This window comes from Pleuronectes platessa, chromosome 13, assembly GCF_947347685.1.
Source record: "Pleuronectes platessa chromosome 13, fPlePla1.1, whole genome shotgun sequence".
Classification (NCBI taxonomy): Eukaryota; Metazoa; Chordata; class Actinopteri; order Pleuronectiformes; family Pleuronectidae; genus Pleuronectes; species Pleuronectes platessa.
This window is the reverse complement of record NC_070638.1, coordinates 11688201-11708838: the sequence shown is the minus strand read 5'-3', so window position 1 is coordinate 11708838 and position 20638 is coordinate 11688201. Positions and strand designations below refer to the sequence as shown.

Genomic DNA, 20638 nt, shown 5'->3' with positions numbered 1-20638 from the left:
ATGTACAGCCTCTCCTTAAAGTTCAATTTCCTCAGGGTATCATTTGCAACACATTACTCTACCACATCAATCAGTAATCCCAAACACCACACCACAACTTTACAGTTAAATAGTTACAATAGGTTTTATTTATCTTCAAAGCTCCCTCCAAGTTATGTTAATATAAAAATTATTCAGAAATCATACCAAGACATAATTTTCCAATGTTATTTTCACAACAGAGATGATTTTAAGTGTTGCATTGTCTAAATGGATAAGCTACTTAAAGAATAGAATAGTTAAAATTCTACATATGTCTCAGTGGTACAAATAACAACTGTTTTATTCACATTAATCAAATATATGCAACGAGTTAAAGACTATGAGAATCATTGATAAATGTATCCTCTTGGATCCACTGGTGTCAACTGGATGAAATCTGGGATCGTGTGAATGGTACAAAAAAATGAAAATGGCTGGCACTGTTGCCATGGATCCCACTCTGGCGTCAGGGGCGGGATGTCTCTGAGGGACATCATGAAGAGTGATGGGAGCATCCAGTCTGTGCTAGCAGTTTTCCTACTTTCAGCACAGACCTTCATAAACATCACTTCACAGCCCAATGAGAAACCCACCTCAGACCTAGAGAGACCGAGAGAGAGTAGGTGATAAACACAGCACTGATATGAAGTATGTCTCACTGGTGAGGAAAAGTTAAAAAGACTGTGACGTTTAAAAGTATTTCTTTGGTGAAAGCAGTGGCATGGCCGTACTCACATGGAGGGGATTTTAGCTCCAGCCAGGACATGAAGAGTAGGGTTAGGAGTGGTGGTGGGTGTCCATGTGGACGTTCATCTTCATCTCGTTGTCCAGGATTTGCACAAGCTGCTGCATGGAGGGCAGCTGACCCGACTCCAGTTTGGACCACACTGGCACATCTACAGAAAGACAATGTTCACACCACTGCAATTCACTGTTTATGTTGCTTTGTCACACAACTTTATCCATATTACAATGATTAGTTATCATATTTAATGTGGTTCTGAGTGTGATAACAGTGGGGGAAAGCACTCGATTCAGTCAATAAACAATGATATGAATCACACTCACCATTCAGTGTGATCTCAAAAGCTCCTGTAGACATTAACTGGTTTTCAATCATATTGCTGAAGAAGAACACCATCATGCAGGCATATATCTGAAAGAAGCATGAGAACAACCTCAGTTAGAAAGTTCCACACGAAAAAATATTTTCACAAGCTATTTTACTGACCGTTTCTCCCCCAATTATTATAGTAATGCACTAAAAATAAACCTTTGTATCACTTCAACACTGACAACAAAGACCGATGATATGAACACACTGCACTATTTACAGGTCAACATGAAGCTGCTTTAAGAAGCTTTGAGGGGATAAGGCTCTACTTGCTGTGGACATATTGACATAGGTTTCCTGGGACCAGATTTATATTTTGAACCTTGTTGCTTTGTCCCTTGTAATAGGTTTGTTATTCTCTTCAGTTCCCAGGATTGTTAGGAATTGACCGATTTGTGTATATGTGAGACAGGCACACCTCGCACAGACGTGTCCTTAGGGATTGAGATTAGGACACAGTGGGAATATGAAGAAGCAAATTACAAGCCTTAGATAAATTAATGAGACTGGATTACGCATCTCAAATCATTTGGTTAATTAATAGTCAGCCACAGCTTTCTGTTGAAACACATAAAATTACTATACTGCAAGATTGTTTATTTGTAATATCAGTAAGCTCCCTCTGAGCCTTTAGCATGGGTGCAACCCTGAGGACACATTTAACAACACAACCTGAAGACCCTGAACATACAGTTGATGAAATCCCACGGGTTGGGTTGTACTTGGCAGAGTTCATGTACACAGCTGTATCCCAAACAGCGCACTTTCCTTCATTTCTTCAGTCGAGTCATGTTCCTGTGTGATATCTGTGGTGATTACCTGCATGTTCAGCAGCATCATCATCATACCGACTCCAGACATATTCAAATTACAGTTCTGTTCAATAAGTTCAGCGCTCTACCTGTATTTCCAGTGAACCTTACCTTATTCCCCTGGCCCCACTCCCAGATGCCTGGAGCTTGCATACCAATGAGGGCAAAAGGATCCCTACCGATGATAATCAGCCCAATCACCAGCAGTTTGAATATAGACAGGAAGGAAGAGAAGTGTCTGAGGGAAGAAAGAAAAAGAAACCGGATCTTAATACAATTTCCAACACTGCCCCAGCGCATCGTTGTTATGGCAACATTAAAACAAATCATGCGTTAGCCAAAGTGGTTATTATGACAGAAAGGTGTCGTATATTCTTCCTTTCTTTGATGAATCTAATCTCTGGAGAGTTTATCAAGAGTTCAAAAAACGTGTGAACTGATGAGGACCTCAGGGTCTCAGTGGCACAGTCACCTATTCAACTACAACACCTGGGACCTGGGCAACAACCTCTGATTCAAATACAGGTTACACGTGCTTCACTCGGTGACCAACAAGGCCACCAACATTAAACCTACAAGATTAATTTGTCATCAAAAATCTTGTCTGCACCAATATCAGTACACAAAACAGAAATAAATCACAGTAAAAAAAAAGCATAGAATTTAGGGAATACTACATCACATTCAAAATAAATATTACAACTGCAACAATTCATTCAGATTTTTCGCATCAGTGTCTTTTTGAACTGCCACAAATAATCCTATTTTAGACGATTGTAAAGTCCAACAGCCCAAAGTTACTTAATTTTGCGAAGTTAAAATTTGTAACAAGTTTTTTTTTTACTAAACTGCATTAGTTTTATCAAGGTGTCCCTAACAAATTGGAAACACGGCATATGTCAAGCACTCATACCTTCCCCAAATATACCAAGATCAAAATCTACAGTATGCCAGCAATAACAACCAGCATGAATTGCAAAAGGAAACCACAATTATAAAACCACCGAAGACGGATAAGGCCGGCTGCATGAGAATTCCACTTCCTCAGTCAAAACACGGCTAATCACAGGCAGCTCTCCGCCTGCTTCAATAAAGCTGGACATAATCCTATTGTAAGAAGGCAGACCATCTCCCACTCTCTTACCGGTAGACGGGAATAGGAAGATAGTTCTCCCCATCGATGCGGATGTCTGGGTACCGCTGGTTCAAGGCCTGCATGTACTCCTCAAACACCCGCTTGTACCCTCAGGAAATGCTGTGGGAAGACAAGCATACAGTTAGAAAGATATGCAGTGGGACAAAGGCGGGAAAGACAATGCAACGATCTGAACAGTAAATTGTGAGCTGGACCACGACATCTGAATTTCAATCTATACACATCTATACAAATTTTGTTTTGTTTCTGGTTGTTTTCATCGTACAAGAGGCGTTACATACCGACATCCATATTATTGGTATGGTCGTCACAGTATTTTCTATGAATTATCTATCTTCAGACAATCTGAAGTAATCGTATCTTTTTCTAATTACTGATTAGCCTACAGCTGACATTGCTTTGTAAATCGTAACAATGGTGTGGACCTACAGATGAAGGTTGTTGTATATGCCAGCAGGGGGCACCACTTGGTCTCGTTCACAGCATTTACGATCTCGGCGTCACTCTAACAGGCATAGCATATAAATCTATAAAACTAGAATGTTACTTATATAAAGTAATTCCAGACACAGGGAATTGTACTAGGATTTGAAATAACCTTCATATCAGTACAGACAACATGTCTGAGGACTTTCATTCATCCAGGTGAAGGAATCTTCAGAAGTAGTACAAATGTACCGACTGTCACAGGGTTTATCGATAACTAGCTTGTTTGACAGCAGAACTGAGAGGCTATTTCAAATACATCTCCACGAGACAGTCTAACAATCAAAACTTCTCGGTAATATATCCTTCCTGCCCTTGGTTTCAACAGTAGCCGAGTCATTCCGCTAATAAATAACTGGGAAATGCTCCTTCTCCTCTAGCCAACATGCTAACATGAGCTAACCCCCTGCTAGTAAGCCGCTACTGATCTTTACGGCCTGCGGTGCTGTTAGCCAGAGAGGTGAGCTAGCTGGGGATGATGACCCGCCATGTTTCCGCTCAGTCCGCCTCACCAGATCTGAAACTTGAGCAGGGGCCCCGTGGCGAACTGCATCTTCATCTTCTTCACGCCGCTGATGTCGCCAGACGTGGCGCAGCATAGCATGAAGGCTCCCAGCGCGAGGAGCAAGAAACGTGGCCACTTCATCTCCATCCGTTCCGGGGTTTGTTTCCTTGATCGTCTGCTCTGCAAAACAGAGGTGGGCGGGGGGTGTTAATCTGTACCTGTCTCTGATTGGTCCCTCTCCTTCCTCTGTCTCAAATCTTGTGTCGTGGACACAATCGGTACCAATATTTACTGCCCCCTGTCGGTTTGTCTGTTCAACTGACCTCGTGCAAAGGGAACGTATGTAGTTTAGTGGTCAGTTTGAAACCCCTTGTTCTAACACTTTGTAATAACGTTCAGCCATAAGTCATTCATATCTTCCGTTCAGTTTTTTGTCACGTGGCAACCAACCGCAGGGTGCATTACTACCATCCACTGGATCTGCCTCTTCTTCCTGACTGCTCCGCCAATCTCCTTCCTTCTCTTTCCCTTGCGATTTGTTTCTATACTTCGAAGCCACTTCTCTAACTATACTTCAATTGCTTCGTTATACATTTCTTGGCGGGTGGCAACCAACCTTCTTTCAAATCAACTCCTGTGTCTCTCTCTCTTCAAGTTTTGATGGGTGGGCAGAAAGGGATTTTTTATAAGTGTCAAGCAAATATTAATGCTTGCCCCAAATCTGTTGAAAGCATTAAATATAACTTCATGGCTTCTCGCTTTTTACTCTATGATTTCGTTGGATTACAGTATTTGTAGTTCTATCGTCATAGTTTGGGGATTTTGGAGACCAACTGAAGAGTTCCATATGAGTTTAATACGGAACGTCAAATATAACTTATTTTTTCATTTGATTTTCAATTAAATTACAAGGAAAATAGCCTTTTAGATGCAACAGATCACCAATGATTCAACCTTTTGGATTTCCTGTAGCACTATAGCCTCAGTGTTTGCATCTTCCGTTGGACTCGTATCTAGCCTGTTTTGTCTCATCTAATCAAATCAGTGCAGAGCCTCGGTTCGTCCTAATGACATTAGGTTGAGCAGATGGCCGAAAGATGTGCACTCCTAATTTGGAACAGATTTGTCTTCCGTTATCTCTTACTAAACCACTAAAACCTTGATAAGACGACTGATGAGTCAAGTTATCCACTTCAATGTATAGCCTCTCCTTATAGTTCAATTTTCTCAGGGTATCATTTGCAACACATTATTCTACCACATCAATCAGTAACCCTAAACACCACACCACAACTTTACAGTTAAATAGTTACAATAGGTTTTATTCATCTTCAAAGCTCCCTCCAAGTTATGTTAATATAAAAATTATTCAGAAATCATACCAAGACATAATTTTCCAATGTTATTTTCACAACAGTGATGATTTTAAGTGTTGCATTGTCTAAATGGCTAAGCTACTTAAAGAATGGCATAGAGTTAAAATTCTACATATGGCTCAGTGGTACAAATAACTGTTTTATTCACATAGATCAAATATATGCAACGAGTTAAAGACTATGAGAATCATTGATAAATGTATCCTCTTGGATCCACTGGTGTCAACTGGATGAAATCTGGGATCGTGTGAATGGTACAAAAAAATGACAATGGCTGGCACTGTTGCCATGGATCCCACTCTGGCGTCAGGGGCGGGATGTCTCCGAGGGACATCATGAAGAGTGATGGGAGCATCCAGTCTGTGCTAGCAGTTTTCCTACTTTCAGCACAGACCTTCATAAACATCACTTCACAGCCCAGTGAGAAACCCACCTCAGACCTAGAGAGACCGAGAGAGAAGGTGATAAACACAGCACTGATATGAAGTAAGTCTCACTGGTGAGGAAAAGTTAAAAAGACTGCGACGTTTAAAAGTATTTCTTTGGTGAAAGCAGTGGCATGGCCGTACTCACATGGAGGGGATTTTAGCTCCAGCCAGGACATGAAGAGTAGGGTTAGGAGTGGTGGTGGGTGTCCATGTGGACGTTCATCTTCATCTCGTTGTCCAGGATTTGCACAAGCTGCTGCATGGAGGGCAGCTGACCCGACTCCAGTTTGGACCACACTGGCACATCTACAGAAAGACAATGTTCACACCACGGCAATTCACTGCTTATGTTGCTTTGTCACACAACTTTATCCATATTACAATGATTAGTTAGCATATTTAATGTTGTTCTGAGTGTAATAACAGTGGGGGAAAGCACTGGATTCAGTCAATAAACAATGATATGAATCACACTCACCATTCAGTGTGATCTCAAAAGCTCCTGTAGACATTAACTGGTTTTCAATCATATTGCTGAAGAAGAACACCATCATGCAGGCATATATCTGAAAGAAGTATGAGAGAAATGTCAAAAAGTGGCACATAAAAAATTGTTTCCCAAAATGTTTACAGGCTGTGGTTTTCCCACTTGTTTCCTCCATATCTTGCTCTCACAATGGATCGTAAAGGCCAGCGCATGCTTCTGCGGCTTTTCACGCAGCTGTGTCGAAGGACTCGTTTTAATTTATGCTTCTCTAACGTGTTGCGCGTGCTGCAAACCAAATTCACAGCCAGAACACTAGGCGGAGAAACGTTTTTTGTCGAAGACGGCCTTAGAGACATCGAATTGTATGCATGTGTGGTGTAGGCAGAACATCTTGCACAGATGTATTCTAATTGACTGAGAATATTAGGGGGAAGCATATTATTAGCCCTAAACCAGTAAAAGTGACCAGATTGTTTTCCTCAAATTATTTGGTTTATTGATAGCAGTCAGGATGTAAATAAAGTTTCATGAAATTTTACCATCAAGTCATGTTGGTGTGTGATATCTGTGGTGATTACCTGCATGTTCAGCAGCATCAATCTTGACTCCAGACATATTCAAATTACAGTTCTGTTCAATAAGTTCAGCGCTCTACCTGTATTTCCAGTGAACCTTACCTTATTCCCCTGGCCCCACTCCCAGATGCCTGGAGCTTGCATACCCAAGAGGGCAAATGGATCCCTACCGATGATAATCAGCCCAATCACCAGCAGTTTGAATATAGACAGGAAGGAAGAAAAGTGTCTGAGGGAAGAATGAAAAAGAAACTGGATCTTAATACAATTTCCAACACTGCAAACTTGCTATATACACCTGTTGAATATGCCTTAGACCTTGTGCTTAGATTGTTAAAATAGAGCACTGTGTATCGCAGCATTCTTTGAATTAGTGGTCCACTGTTTTCTGACCAGTATCTGAAAAATGGGGTCCATTATTAACAATGTCATAAACAGTGACTAGAACTTAACTTTAACACTTTATATTTATCAAGCTGCAATACAGATCTTGCAAGGTGGTCACTCTGGTGTGAATACCTTTAACCTTTAACTTGTGTAGCTGGCTGACCTACCACCAGTCATTGAACAAGGCTTAATATTCCAGAGACACTGGCTAGAGTTTTGGGTGCCACGGGTGCATGGATACAGTCTCCTTTCTTTCATGAAACTATTCTCTGCAGAGTTTGTTAACAGCTCATAAACATGTCAACTTATGAGGACCTCAGGGTCTCAGTGGAAATGCCAAACCATTAATTACAACACCTGGGACCTGTGCACAAACCTCTGATTCAAATACAAGCCACTGACTTCATCACATTAAAACTACATTGTGTGTGTGTTGCGCTGTGACTGTGGGCGGGTATATATTGAAAGATCGATTCCTTCTTTTTATGAATCAATATCGGATCATTAAAATGCAGATTAATTTTAATCAGTGAATCCATTTTCAAATGGAGCCCTACAATGTATCACATAAAATACTGTGATAACTGAAAAGTGACCACAACTTTACACAGCTCAAAGTTAACGATCCGTCATTTGATTAAGTTCTAATCTCTTACCTATAGACGGGAATAGGAAGATAGTTCTCCCCTTCGATGCGGATGTCTGGGTACCGCTGGTACAAGGCCTGCATGTACTCCTCAAACACCCGCTTGTACCCTCAGGAAATGCTGTGGGAAGAAGAGCACACAGTCAGAAAGACATGCAGAGGCACAAATGCGACAGCGCCTACAACACACTGATCTGAAGGCTACATTGTGAGCTCAGCGTTGACATCTGAATTACAATCTGTAGAAACAAGGAGGGGAACGTCTGGCCTCTGGTCTGTATGCAGCCCGCAAGACTGTTTGATCCTACCAGCGAGGCAATTCATGAATACCCAATACACACTGGCAACTATCGTTTTCACCATAAATGTGTCAACAGCAGAGGACTAAACAGCCACCGGTTCAAGGATCTACAACGTGAGCTTGAGTCAGAGTATAGAGATTTGGTTTATAATTGTGAAGTGCGGTGGCTGAGTCACACAGAGGTTCGCACAGTTTTACAAACGGAAGGAAGAAGTGTAACTATTCATGGAGATGAAGGGAAAACCTATCGTGGAACTGAGTGACAGCCCAGACTAAATGATACCTTAGGGTAAATATATTGATTGTATGTTGTGATTATACAGAGTTCTACTTAACAGGCATAATCTGTCAAACTAGAATGTTAGTTATATAAAATAATTCCAGACACACAGAGCACTGTACTGGAATTTGAAACAGCCTTAATGTCAGTACAGCACATCACACGACTGTAGCGGGGTTTAACAATAAGTAACATTATATTTATCATTATTGTTTGACTATGTTTAGAAGGAGGCAGTACTGAAAGGATCACATATGTGGGTAATATGGCAATAAGAGATACAGTCGATGCTGATAATGCACCTTGCCGTTGGTTCCAATGAACCAAAGAAAGTAGAAGGATAACTAGCTTGTTTGACAGCAGAGCTGAGAGGCTATTTCAAATAGATCTTGACGAGAAAGTCCAAAAATCAAAACTTCTCGGTATTATACCCTTCCTGCCCTGTGTTTCAACAGTTACAGAGTCATTCCGCAAATACATAGCTGGAAAATGCTCCTTCTCTTCTAGCAAACATGCTAACATGAGCTAACCCCCTGCTCGTAAGCTGCTACTGATCTTTACGGCCTGCGGTGCTGTTAGCCAGAGAGGTGAGCTAGCTGGCGTTGATGACTCGCCATGTTTCCGCTCAGTTCGCCTCACCAGATCTGAAACTTGAGCAGGGGCCCCGTGGCGAACTGCATCTTCATCTTCTTCACGCCGCTGCTGTCACCAGACGTGGCGCAGCACAGCGAGAAGGCTCCCAGCGCGAGGAGCAAGAAACGCGGCCACTTCATCTCCATCCGTTCCGGGGTTTGTTTCCTCAATCGTCTGCTCCGGATTACACAGGTGGGCGGGGAGATACTAATCTGTACCTGTCTCTGATTGGTCCCTCTCCTTGCTCTGCCTCTGAGCTTGTGCTTAAATCACAACCGATAGCAACCTGTAGCGCCCCCTGTTGGTATGGCTGTTCAACTGACCTGGTGTAAGCTAAACGTATGTAGATAAGATAAGTTAAGATAAGATAAAATAAGATAATCCTTTATTAGTCCCACAATGGTAACATTTGCAGTATTACAGCAGCCAGAGTCAAGATGGCATCAGCAAGTAACAAGTAGCATGTAAAGTGTAAGGACTATTTAAAGAAAGATAGAAATATAGAACATTATTAATGTAATTAAAATATATGCAATGGGGTTGAGTATGAAACTTGTTTCCCTTACCATTTCCATGCTTTCCAGGTAAGTGAAAGCATCCCTATAGAAGATACTGGTTCTACAAAGGGAGAAATTAAGCCATTTGATGCCCCAAATGTCTTGTGGGTGTAATTAATATTTGTCTGTTGTGTCAGAGAGTTGTTTTACACAATCCTGCATTACATGACTGTATGGATATGTTAAAGTGAAAATTTATTTTATTATATTTAAATAGACAGAATCCTTTGCCAGTACAAATTATTATTTCATTTCATATACCCCTAAGATCTTACATTTACATTTAAAAACAAAAGTTAAAATACACAATCCTAATCCTTAATTTTTAGCATGAGAATATCAGCAGGGAATTAAAAAGTTAATCAGATAAAATGCTACATAATAACTCTTCATAAACCTTATTTTATAAAAAATATATTTGTTTTCAAATGACGGCTGACGGCAGATGTAATTCCCAACTACTCCGGGTAGTGGCGGTATAGTACCAATTTGTATTTCCGGTACAAAGACTATAAAACAAGAAGGGACCACACGAGAGCAAGACGTAGACCAATCATATTCCTACAAACCCGGAAATAACGCAGGTTTGAATCTTGGGCGGCGTTTGCGTTTATTCCGGAAGGTAAGTTTAAAAATATAATGTCGTTACCGACAAACAAAGCAAATAGGGACTCGCTTTCAAATGTTCGTTTGTAGGGTTATTGACGAGAAGAGGATTTAACAGCGACACATGAGCTGGTTCGAGTTAAGAAGACATTCACGTTCATTTCTCGGTTCTAGCAGCAAAGATGGAGACGAGTCTGTCCAGGCTTCTTGTTGGTTTGTCTGTACAAATCAGCCGGAGTGACGGTGAGCGGATTTGATTTCCACCTGCGATCATTTGAATGCCAACTGATGAGCTTCATGGGGACTCACCGTGTTTTTGTAAATTAGGTCGAGTGCATCTGGCAACGGTGAAATCCGTCGAGGCCGCTAAATCCACGGTGATGGTCGAGTGGTATGAGAGGAAAATCTGCCGAGGGAAGGAGGTCAGCAGCGAGTCCATATAAACAAAATCACCCCTTAAAAGTTTCCCTCTGCTGTGTTCTCCATGTTTAATGAACCTGAAATCTAATTCCCGAATGATGCGTTTATTCACGTTTTCTCCTGCTTTAGGTCGAAGTGAGCGAGTTGTGTGAACTCAACCCGGAGATCTCGGATCACGTCAACACTGTCACCAACAAAGCTGCTGATCCTCCAGCTCTGGCTCCAGAGAAGGTGAACCTCCCTTTGTCACTTAACAAGCAAAGTCAGCAGCTTGTCACTGTAAACCGTTTCAACCGTGTTATTACAAACAATTATATTACTGTAAAAAAACAATCAACTAATTTTTGTAATGAAGGGTGCCCTGGTAGAGTTGAGTACTGTTCACATTTGAACAGGTGCAGGTACCTGGGATTTGGTTCCTGTAGCTAATGGGAAAATAAATTTCTCTGTATAACAGAAAAGTCTGTCCAGGGTTTTCCCGAATCTAGAATTACGAGGTGTCTGCCTCCATCAAATTTTGAGTTTGGCCCGGGACAAACGTGATCACTATAAGTGGGGATTTGAGTACTATAAAAGAATTGTGTAGCTTCTGTTTGATACTCCCACAACTTGAGGGAGAGGTAACGGCACACACACCCATGCTCCACTGCTCGCCTCTCTCTCTTACTCTTACTCACAGACTCAGCTGTCTTCTCTGATCAGCCACAGTTTAAACGTTGATTTATTTTGAAATGACACTAAAGTATCCACACCGATCATCACATAATCATCCATACTTCAACTATGAAATGGTGGGTATGCTTGAAAAAAGTAATTGTATTAATCGTTTTGGTTCATAAACACGAGTAGAATATTAGTCCTGAATGGAAGCAACAGGTTAAAGCTGTGTAGTGTTAGGCTTTGAATGCTGGTTTTATGAAAACTTCATCTGTTTGCGTCTCTGCCACAGAAGTACGAGGGTCGACTGCGCTCGTCCAGGATTCCGGCCCCTCCCTCCTGTAAGTTAAACGATTCGAAACAGTTTTGTCTGTTAAGACTTACCACATTTACTGCCCTGTCACTTAACGGCCTGTTTCCTTCCAAAAGCCTCCATCCCAGCTGTCACCAAGGTTGAAGAGTCAGGTCTGCAAGACATGCATGCTCCTTTCTCTGAAGCAAATCAGTTGTATTTTCTAATCTTTCCTTTTGATAAAGGGATTTGGGGAGTAAGTGCAAAAACCCACACTTCTGGGAGAGCTGATCTCTGCTCAGACTAGGGCTGGGCTATAACACAATATCAATCATCATTGCTATATAACTTTCATCAATAGCAATACAATAAAAGTGCAATTTATATTGATTTGATGCTTATACATTGTGCAATGACCGAATCATTGATCCAATATGGATTTGAAATGTCACATTTATCGTGATATTTATCAATCTTGACCAATATAAACATTTTATTCTTGATACTAGTTTTGGCCTTATCGCCCAGCCCTAGATCAGACATCTGGTTACTAGTAAATCTTTATTTTATTGACTAGTGGCACAGGGATCTTATTGACAATTCTGGGCACATGGCACTCTGTCAATCTGAGTTTGTTTCTGGTTGGGAAGAAAGATCACACACTGGATAGGCAGGGTTAAAAAGAGTGCTCTGTATCGTCACTGTTAACACGGGATACTACATTTGTACGAGTGTTTATTCATTTAGGACACAATGGGCTGTGATGATGCATTACTCTCCTTTTTGATTGTTTAACATTGGCTGATGGTAAAATTATTAAACTCCAGTAAGTAGTATATTCATGTGCATTTGTGCTTAAAATAAAAGCTGACATTACTTAACCATCTAAGCTAATTTGGCTTCCACTTTTCTGTTGCTGTTTTTATCACTCCAAGCTGGCTCCTCCGACAGTGATGGTACAGTTGAACTCTCCGTTGTGCAGGGTTTGATCCCAGCTCGAGCAAAGCTTAATGATACTTGCTGTCAGACAATGAAACCATCTGTACGGCAGCTAATTGACTTATTTCTCTTTTTACTTTTAGTTGCCAGTCGGTCTCAAGTCAGGCAGACGTGTATGTTCCAGGTTCCGGTCCCGGCTGCAGCACCAGTCCCAACCACTCAGGCCTCTCAGGAGATCCCGGAGACGGTCGAACCCGATCTCCCCACGTCATTTGTTCTAACAAATTCTGGTTGGTAGTAATTCTCTGAAATGATTTCTGAAAAAGAAATTCACAACTTATTACACTTGATACATTTCCAGATATTGGTTTCAATTGTGTTTTTCAACATTTTCCTATGGATTAATGGATCTTCATTACAAAAATCTAGCATTTTTAAGAGACTGATATCAATGACTTTGTGTATTTGGTGCAATTTGATGGGTTTCAGGGAAAGGTTGGGCCTCAGTGGTGGTATGCGCTCTAGTAATTTGGAAATATTTATCCTTTATAATCTCAAGTGCATTCTTTTGCCTCATTTAGTGACTTCCCATCAGCAGCGTAGGAAGAAGGAGACTCCATCAGCACAATCCACTCCTTTTGCCCGTGAGAGCGTAAAAGAAAACTATGAACTGGAAAAAATGCCTCCTCCACCGGTCATCAAAGGTCAGAGACAAATTATACACCAACACGATATCATGTGCTTCCCCTGGATTACACCGAACTATAGACATACAAAGAGAGAATGCTCTACACATTCATATTCATGTCACGATTGAAACCTTCCATGCTTATTATTGACATTCATTTGCTGATTTTCACAATATGAGGAACATTGTTGTTTTGTGATTTACATACTGTTGAATATTATAATAGTGGCAATGAAATGTGATGTCATTAAAACAAAAGTGGTTATCATCTTCATGCACTCCAGGCAGGAGAAAGTCAGTGGCTCCCCAGGAGTTAAACAAAGGCAACAAAAGAATGTCTTGTGTTATAAAGCCCCCTGAAATGCAGACCAAGAAAGGAAAGGTAGGATTTTTTTAATTCATTCTGGTGTTTCGTAAAAGTAACTTGATTAGATATTTGAGCTACTATGAGTAAATTCCCATCTTATATTTAACATTCCTTTGGTTTCTTGTTCAGTTTGGTGAGGCTAATCGACCAAATCAAAAGTTCTTTGAGATGATCCAAATCTTCAGAGAGACCTTGGAAATAACCCCCATATCAACTACTGACCTGGTAAGTTTGGACTCTGGAACTAGGACCCTGTTCAAACCTGATATTGACATCAACCCTGAGTGATCCAATCAGAAGTAGTTTATTGTGTTTATTTCTGTGAGTTACTGGTTAAATGTTCCCTCTGTTTGAACTGAAATAATATTTTATTCTGTTTTGGACAGAAAAATGTATTATAACTGTCAGCGCAAAGCGTCGTACATTCGATTTCTTCTTCTGGTAAATATAGTTATTTAAGATAATACGCAGCGTTAGTGGAGTCAGATTTTGTCCACACCGTGGTTCTCCTTTCCTAACAGTTTCTCCTTCACATCTTTCCTTGGCTTCCATTGACTTATTCCAACCAGGTCACGGAATAGTGGTTAGGAAAGGAGATTATTTGGACTGAACGCACCCTTGATCGCAACTGGGCCTAAGTGGCATGTATAAAGATGTATACCAGTGGTTGGTTTGACGTCTCTTCATAAAGCGCGTCTTGTGTTTTTACAGATTGAAGCTCACAGGATTTGTGTGTGCATTCGCAAGAGACCCCTGAACAAGCAAGGTAAACTGCATCAATGTCACTACACAAAAAGTGATTCATTCAGTTGTACCTACTACACCCATTTGACAGCGCTGATGCTTTCTCTTAATCAGACCAGCTGCTTACACAGGCCTTTCAAAATGCAGCTGTCCTCCAAAGCCATATTGTTCCTGAAAGGATCCTCTGTTTATGCAGTGTTTTTCCGAGATAAAGGATTCATTAATGTGCCATCTTGCCCTATCATGCTAATCATGCAATTTTTCTTAATGTGGTCTGACATTTTGTGTGTTCAGAGTTGAATAAGAAGGAGATCGATGTGGTGTCTGTACCTGGGAATGGTACAGTCCTGCTCCACGAGCCAAAAACGAAAGTGGACCTCACCAAGTACTTGGACAACCAAGTCTTTCACTTTGACTACTCCTTCGACGAGACCGCCGCCAACGACCTGGTCTACAAGTAATTAGCTCATTTGCCCTTAATTTGGATATGAGTGCAGGTTTACATGAGAGGTCATTTATGTAATTTGCTAGTTTCTTATGAAGAGTGTCCCTCTGGACTTATCTATCAATAAGCCTGGGACAGTATAATTCATTCATATATGATTATTGTGTGAGCATATGTACCTCTTGACCAGTTTCTGACATTTTGATTTTCTTTTTATTGTCTTGAGGCTCACTGCCAAACCTCTGGTGCAGTCCATTTTCGAAGGTTGCATGGCAACATGTTTTGCCTACGGCCAGACAGGAAGTGGGAAAACCCATGTAAGTTTTTTTTGGGGGGGGGGGGGGGGGGTTGAGTTTTCTGGAATCAGTGTTTTTGTCTTGGATGGAAGTAAAAAAAACATTTTGATGTGGTTTTAATGAAAAATTACTGGATGCCAACAATTTGAGGATATAGTATTTGCAACGTTTCCTTAAATTACAAACCCTCTAAACTGCGTACATGCCTATGCACACTTTCATTTATTCTTTCTGATTTCCTTTTTTCCTCTCTAGACCATGGGAGGTGATTTCACAGGGAAGCAGCAGAACAGTGCCAAAGGGGTCTACGCCTTGGCAGGTACAATCCTCAGATTTCCACAGAACTAAAAGTAACTTGTTTGGTTAGGGACTCTGATGATCATGATTCTGCCCATTGAACAGTCTGTGGTAAGAAAAAAGATTGGTCATCTGGGCTTTTTACACAAAAGGATTAAATAATGAGCAATTGTCCATTTTATCATTATTTGTATGCGTCTCCTTAATTCAGATTATGTGTACCATTGTTAATCCATTCATCAATCTACATAAGATTCAGAATTTTCTTAAAGTGCCCCTAAAACTAGAACTTGCTTGACTCTCCTTTAGCCCACGACGTTTTCGCCTATCTCAACCACAGGAGGTACAATAACCTGGATGTCTCTGCCTACGTCAGCTTCTTTGAGATTTACAATGGCAAAGTATAAAAAAAAAAAAACTCTTCTCCTGCTTCCCTTAGCACATTTAAACAGAACAAATCAGCTTACTCAAGTTAGTATTTAATCATAATATACTTTTTTGACTTAGGTGTATGACCTGCTGAACAATAAGGCAAAGCTCCGAGTTATGGAAGATGACCGACAGCAGGTTCAGGTTGTGGGCCTTGAGGAGGTCTACGTGAACTCGGCAGAAGAAGTCATCAGGATTATACAGACAGGCAGTGCCTGCAGGTACTAATGCGATAAGAACATTTCACTTGCAACCTCTGCTTCTATAAAAGAATGTAATTATTGCTTAAAACTGTAACCTGGTAGTTAATACCCCACAGCAAACCAAAATGGAACAGTGACATTGCTGCTTTCCCTGTTCGTCTTGTTCTGCTCTTTCCAGAACATCAGGCCAGACCTCAGCCAACGCCAACTCATCCCGCTCTCACGCCATCCTCCAGATTGTGCTCCGACGCAACGACCGCGCTTCCACCCTACACGGCAAATTTTCACTGGTTGATTTAGCCGGCAACGAGCGTGGTACAGATGTCAGCAGCAACGACCGCAGCACTTTGGTTGAGACCGCAGAGATCAACCGCAGCCTGCTGGCTCTCAAGGTAGACTGTCGCATGTACTCATCAGATCATAAGTAACTACGTAAGTACAAAGTGAGAAAAGTCAGGGTTTTTTTTTTTCTCTCCCCTCAGCTGCAGATGAATTAACTGTTGTGACTGTAAAGTGTAAAATGCTCCAGATCCATGGAAGTCCAACAGTCCAAATATTAAATAATGCATGCAAAGCACCTAAAAGGATGCCCTTGTGTCCACTTGTGTGTCCTGTAGGAATGCATCCGTTCACTGGGGAAGAACAGCGATCACATTCCTTTCCGGATGAGCACTTTGACCAAGGTCCTCAGGGACTCCTTCATCGGAGAGAAGTCCAGGACCTGCATGGTACGTAAAACACAAACTTTGAAACTTACAGTTTGGCATCTGGTGCATAGTGGTCTTATTACATTACAGTAGATGATGCAGATGCACAAACTTTAATTAAACTATGTATTAATGTATGTGTCTGCTTTTGTTGCATAGATTGCCATGGTGTCTCCAGGCATGTCTTCATGTGAATACACAATGAACACACTACGCTATGCTGACAGGTACATATTTAATGTAATGACTCTAATAATGTTTGAGCTTGTTCCAAATAGTTTATTTTATCTTATTTTAAGGGTCTAAACATGTATGGAAAGTATCAGGGGACTACTTGATCACTATATCTGAATTTAAACAGCATTTGTATAGGAACCAATCTATCTCAGGCGTTTTGATCCATTTAAATGGTTGATCACTATATCTGGCTTCCTCTATATTATGAAAAAAATATTATGCCTGTGAAGCTCAAATCATTTCCCCCTCTTCTGCAGAGTGAAGGAACTGAATGGAAATGTCAAAGCCCGTCCAGCAGCTAAGGCAGAAGATCCTCTTAGCAGCTCCTCGGATGAGGTCAGCAAGCACAAGCTGAGAGACATCACAACTCATATTTATTGTATTACAACTTGCGAAACATTTGCTGTTGTCTTTTGTGTATCATAGGAATCTGTTGTGGAAACCGGTGTCTACGATGCCATATCCAAGGTGGCAGATCTGGAGGAGAAAGTTTATGTGGAACTCCAGGTAGTTGTCTTAAATCTGCTCAACTTTACGGGATACAAGTTGGAGTGGATTTCAAAGAACCTGTCTGTGTAACTCCTTGCATTTCAATCACTTTCTTTTCTCAGAGGGCAAATGAGCTTGTGAAGACAATGGAGCAAACCTCGTACAATATCGAGGCAGGAGTTCCCGAACTAGTGGATTATTCGCAGAAATTATTGGGTTTGTTTCTTTTACTTTGGGTTTGATTGGCTGGTATTAACTGAATTCAATATACTGTACTGGTGAATATTACCCAACCAGTGTCAGCATAAGGAGCAGTGCCCTAGTTGTGTCTAAAACATCCACATCAGGTCATTTTTTTTTTTTAATTAAAATTTGATTTGCGAAAAACATGAAATTTTACCTTTTTTTTTAAAAAAAAGTGTTTTATTCAATCAAATCTGTGTGGATGTTTGTGCTTTACATGTACTTATCCAGTCTTAACTGTCATTCACAGAAACGGTCCTGGCTTTGCAGGCAACTGTGGATCAGGAGAGAATGACTAGGCTGGGTCACTGAGCTGAGGCTGGAAAACCCCACGTCATGCCATGTTTGTTTTTATTGTATGTCGGTTTTATTGTTTTAAACACTGTATTAAATAAAATGTGTTCAAACACTAATTCATTAAATATATCTTTTCAAAAGCTACTTTGGAAACTACTGCCATGTTGGGTGCTTCAGTTTTTGCTGTGGATGTTTTATTGGATTACCTGGACCGATTCCACCAGCAGATACTAGTACCCACGACCCGCTGAGAAAATGTGGTATGGGTGTAATTAAAGTGAAATTTAGTCCAGACTTTATGCAACTACACTTATGACACAATAGAAGATCCGCTGTGTGTGCTACAGGAGGAGGTAAGAGGACACAGCTGTCAACTAACTAATCAGTTAACAAATATGTGATTAAAAAAACCGTTTCAAGTAGAAACTCAGGATATTTATTGACGGGTCAGCACACCAATTATGGATTGCACAAATCAGGTTACAGAGCAAATAAGTGCAGCAAACTTCAGCATACCAAAAAGAACGCACAGCAGGTGTGCTTCAGAAAAGTTATTAAGGAACGAAAGTCTATTTACACTGCTAGTTATCCTGCCCCAGCCACATTTCAACATGGTATTGTTAGAAGCGGCATGATGGCTAAAGCTACATCAGGAGTAAAGCTTTGGAATAGGGCTATCGGCTAATATCTACAGGGAAGTCGTCTGAAGTTGGTACATCAGAGAGCTGACAGAGTAGTTCATGTTTCTGTTGTGGGAAATAGATAAATTCAAGAGTAACTGGTATATACAAATGGAAGCAATAAAACTTGGATATATGATTTATGTATCTTTGGAAAATGTCTGCTCCCAAATGTCATAAATCTCAAAAGCACTGTTAGAACTTTTTTCCAGAATAGACTAGAAATCACATGTTAATGGTAGAGGGAGAGAATGCAAAATGTAATGTCATATAGCTAGAATAAATTCTGAGGATGCAACACAAAATTAAAAGTAAAACCGGTGATAACTGGTCAGTTTTAAATAGGACATAGTTTGAATATCCTTACTATGACATTACAGTAGTTGGTCACTCAGTGTTTCATCACCAGGAAGCGATACCATAAACATGCAGAGACTCAAACATTACATGAATATCTCATGAGCAAAGGGTAACAAAAGTTTGTGGAGGCGTCATTGTGCCCTCCTATGGCTCAAATCCGCCACTGCGGTCTCCACTGCGTCTGACTCTGAAAGCCAGAAGAAAAGAAATGACAAAAATGTCAATCGTCTTTTACAAGTAGTCACACAACAGTAAATTAAAGATGTTCCAAACTGAAAGTAATGACCATTATCAGGACCTTAAAAGCTCAAATAAATGGTTTCGTCCACCTCAGCCTGTTGTCTAGTACTATCTCTGGCTAGTATACTCTGCCAAAGATTGTTTGTGGAGTGTATGATGGTACATGTGAGAGTATAGTAGTGTGTGTTAGAGAGTATGATGGTACATGTGAGAGTATAGTAGTGTGTGTGAGAGAGTATGATGGTACATGTGAGAGTATAGTAGTGTGTATTAGAGAATATGATACTTACTGATGTGTGCAGTATGTGAGAGTATAATGCTGTGTGTGAAACCAAGTATGAATGATCACTTGTTTTATATTGCATTTTACATAATTGTATATTTCAATATAATATTTTACATCTGATCATATTAAACTACATTTGATTTAAAAGAATCTCAAATATAACATTACATGCAATTATTTTTTTCACTGATATATGACTACGTGTGATCTAATATTGAATTCACATCACACAGCCAGAGAAGGCTCCTGGTACAGGCGACATAGGCGGTTGCCTAGGGCGCAAAATGCCGAGAGGGCGGCACAAGAGACTGATTTATCATGACGTAACACATGCAATGTTCTACTTTTAATTTCCAGTATGTGTCGTGTCCATGAATTAAACATGGACGCTACAGGGGTATATCAGGCAGTCCATGCCCAACATACTATATTGCAATCTTTCTGCAGCACAAACCTGAGAAACGAGAATACATAACACATCAGTATGGTTTCCATGGCTGTGACCAAACAGCTGCACTCCAAGTGTTGTCCTGCTTTGCTAATGAAAGAATACTGCATAGTCACATGCAGTATGCGTTGAGAGCACAGCATCCTGGTTTAAATGTTACTACCAACACATCTCCTTTGGTACTCTGTGTGCAACAAGCATACTGTGTCAGGGTGAAAATTAAGATGAATTACACTACATACAGTACAAGCGACACAAACGTGTTGTACTAACAGGAGAAAACTTCCGTCAAAGTCGAACACAACACGATATGGATGATGGGTACACAGTTGTAGCGATGGTGGATACTTGTGTATTCAAAAGAAATGAGCTGTTAAAAGACCTACCTCGTACATAGCTAACCGTCAAGTAGATAAACTACAGGTCTTTTAGAAGAATTTAGATAAACCATTAATATTAGAAGAAGAGAATTTCCTTATCTAACAGAGAAACCGTCTCTGTTTA

General features: G+C 40.6%; 3 protein-coding genes across 6 annotated transcripts; 1 reads left to right on the top strand and 2 right to left on the bottom strand.

Annotated features, from left to right (window-relative positions):
* Positions 1-105: 105 nt before the first annotated feature.
* On the bottom strand, positions 106-4302 carry LOC128454330 (thioredoxin reductase-like selenoprotein T1a). Its single transcript, XM_053437689.1, has 6 exons — positions 4102-4302; positions 3092-3202; positions 2059-2185; positions 1090-1177; positions 757-917; positions 106-621 (listed from the first exon to the last, which is right to left on the bottom strand). The coding sequence occupies exons 1-5, from the start codon at positions 4239-4241 to the stop codon at positions 799-801; spliced, it is 585 nt and encodes a 194-aa protein (XP_053293664.1). The 5' UTR covers positions 4242-4302; the 3' UTR covers positions 106-621; positions 757-798.
* Positions 4303-5395: 1093 nt separating this feature from the next.
* LOC128454343 (thioredoxin reductase-like selenoprotein T1a) lies at positions 5396-9402 on the bottom strand. Its single transcript, XM_053437704.1, has 6 exons — positions 9214-9402; positions 8004-8114; positions 7063-7189; positions 6377-6464; positions 6044-6204; positions 5396-5910 (listed from the first exon to the last, which is right to left on the bottom strand). The coding sequence occupies exons 1-5, from the start codon at positions 9351-9353 to the stop codon at positions 6086-6088; spliced, it is 585 nt and encodes a 194-aa protein (XP_053293679.1). The 5' UTR covers positions 9354-9402; the 3' UTR covers positions 5396-5910; positions 6044-6085.
* An 895-nt stretch (positions 9403-10297) lies between these two features.
* kif2c (kinesin family member 2C) lies at positions 10298-18236 on the top strand. Of its 4 annotated transcripts, none has more exons than XM_053437866.1 (23): positions 10298-10386; positions 10545-10613; positions 10698-10792; positions 10920-11021; positions 11740-11788; positions 11877-11912; positions 12822-12968; positions 13260-13382; positions 13651-13748; positions 13863-13958; positions 14445-14499; positions 14772-14934; positions 15149-15239; positions 15474-15537; positions 15825-15916; positions 16023-16165; positions 16326-16539; positions 16765-16875; positions 17014-17081; positions 17349-17427; positions 17518-17598; positions 17703-17796; positions 18074-18236. In XM_053437866.1, the coding sequence occupies exons 2-23, from the start codon at positions 10553-10555 to the stop codon at positions 18133-18135; spliced, it is 2124 nt and encodes a 707-aa protein (XP_053293841.1). In that variant the 5' UTR covers positions 10298-10386; positions 10545-10552; the 3' UTR covers positions 18136-18236. The 4 variants fall into 4 exon arrangements, with proteins under 4 accessions (XP_053293841.1, XP_053293842.1, XP_053293843.1 ...); XM_053437867.1 differs by having other exon boundaries at positions 10315-10386; positions 10461-10613; XM_053437868.1 differs by having other exon boundaries at positions 10317-10386; positions 10548-10613.
* Positions 18237-20638: the final 2402 nt, after the last annotated feature.

What these genes read in the sequence shown, in the direction of transcription:
- kif2c (XM_053437866.1), top strand. Translation starts at nt 10,553, where the DNA reads ATGGAGACGAGTCTGTCCAGGCTTCTTGTTGGTTTGTCTGTACAAATC. An exon ending in GATTCCGGCCCCTCCCTCCT is followed by an intron (nt 11,789 to 11,876) that starts GTAAGTTAAACG and finishes TCCTTCCAAAAG; the next exon opens with CCTCCATCCCAGCTGTCACC. An exon ending in TTATTCGCAGAAATTATTGG is followed by an intron (nt 17,797 to 18,073) that starts GTTTGTTTCTTT and finishes TGTCATTCACAG; the next exon opens with AAACGGTCCTGGCTTTGCAG.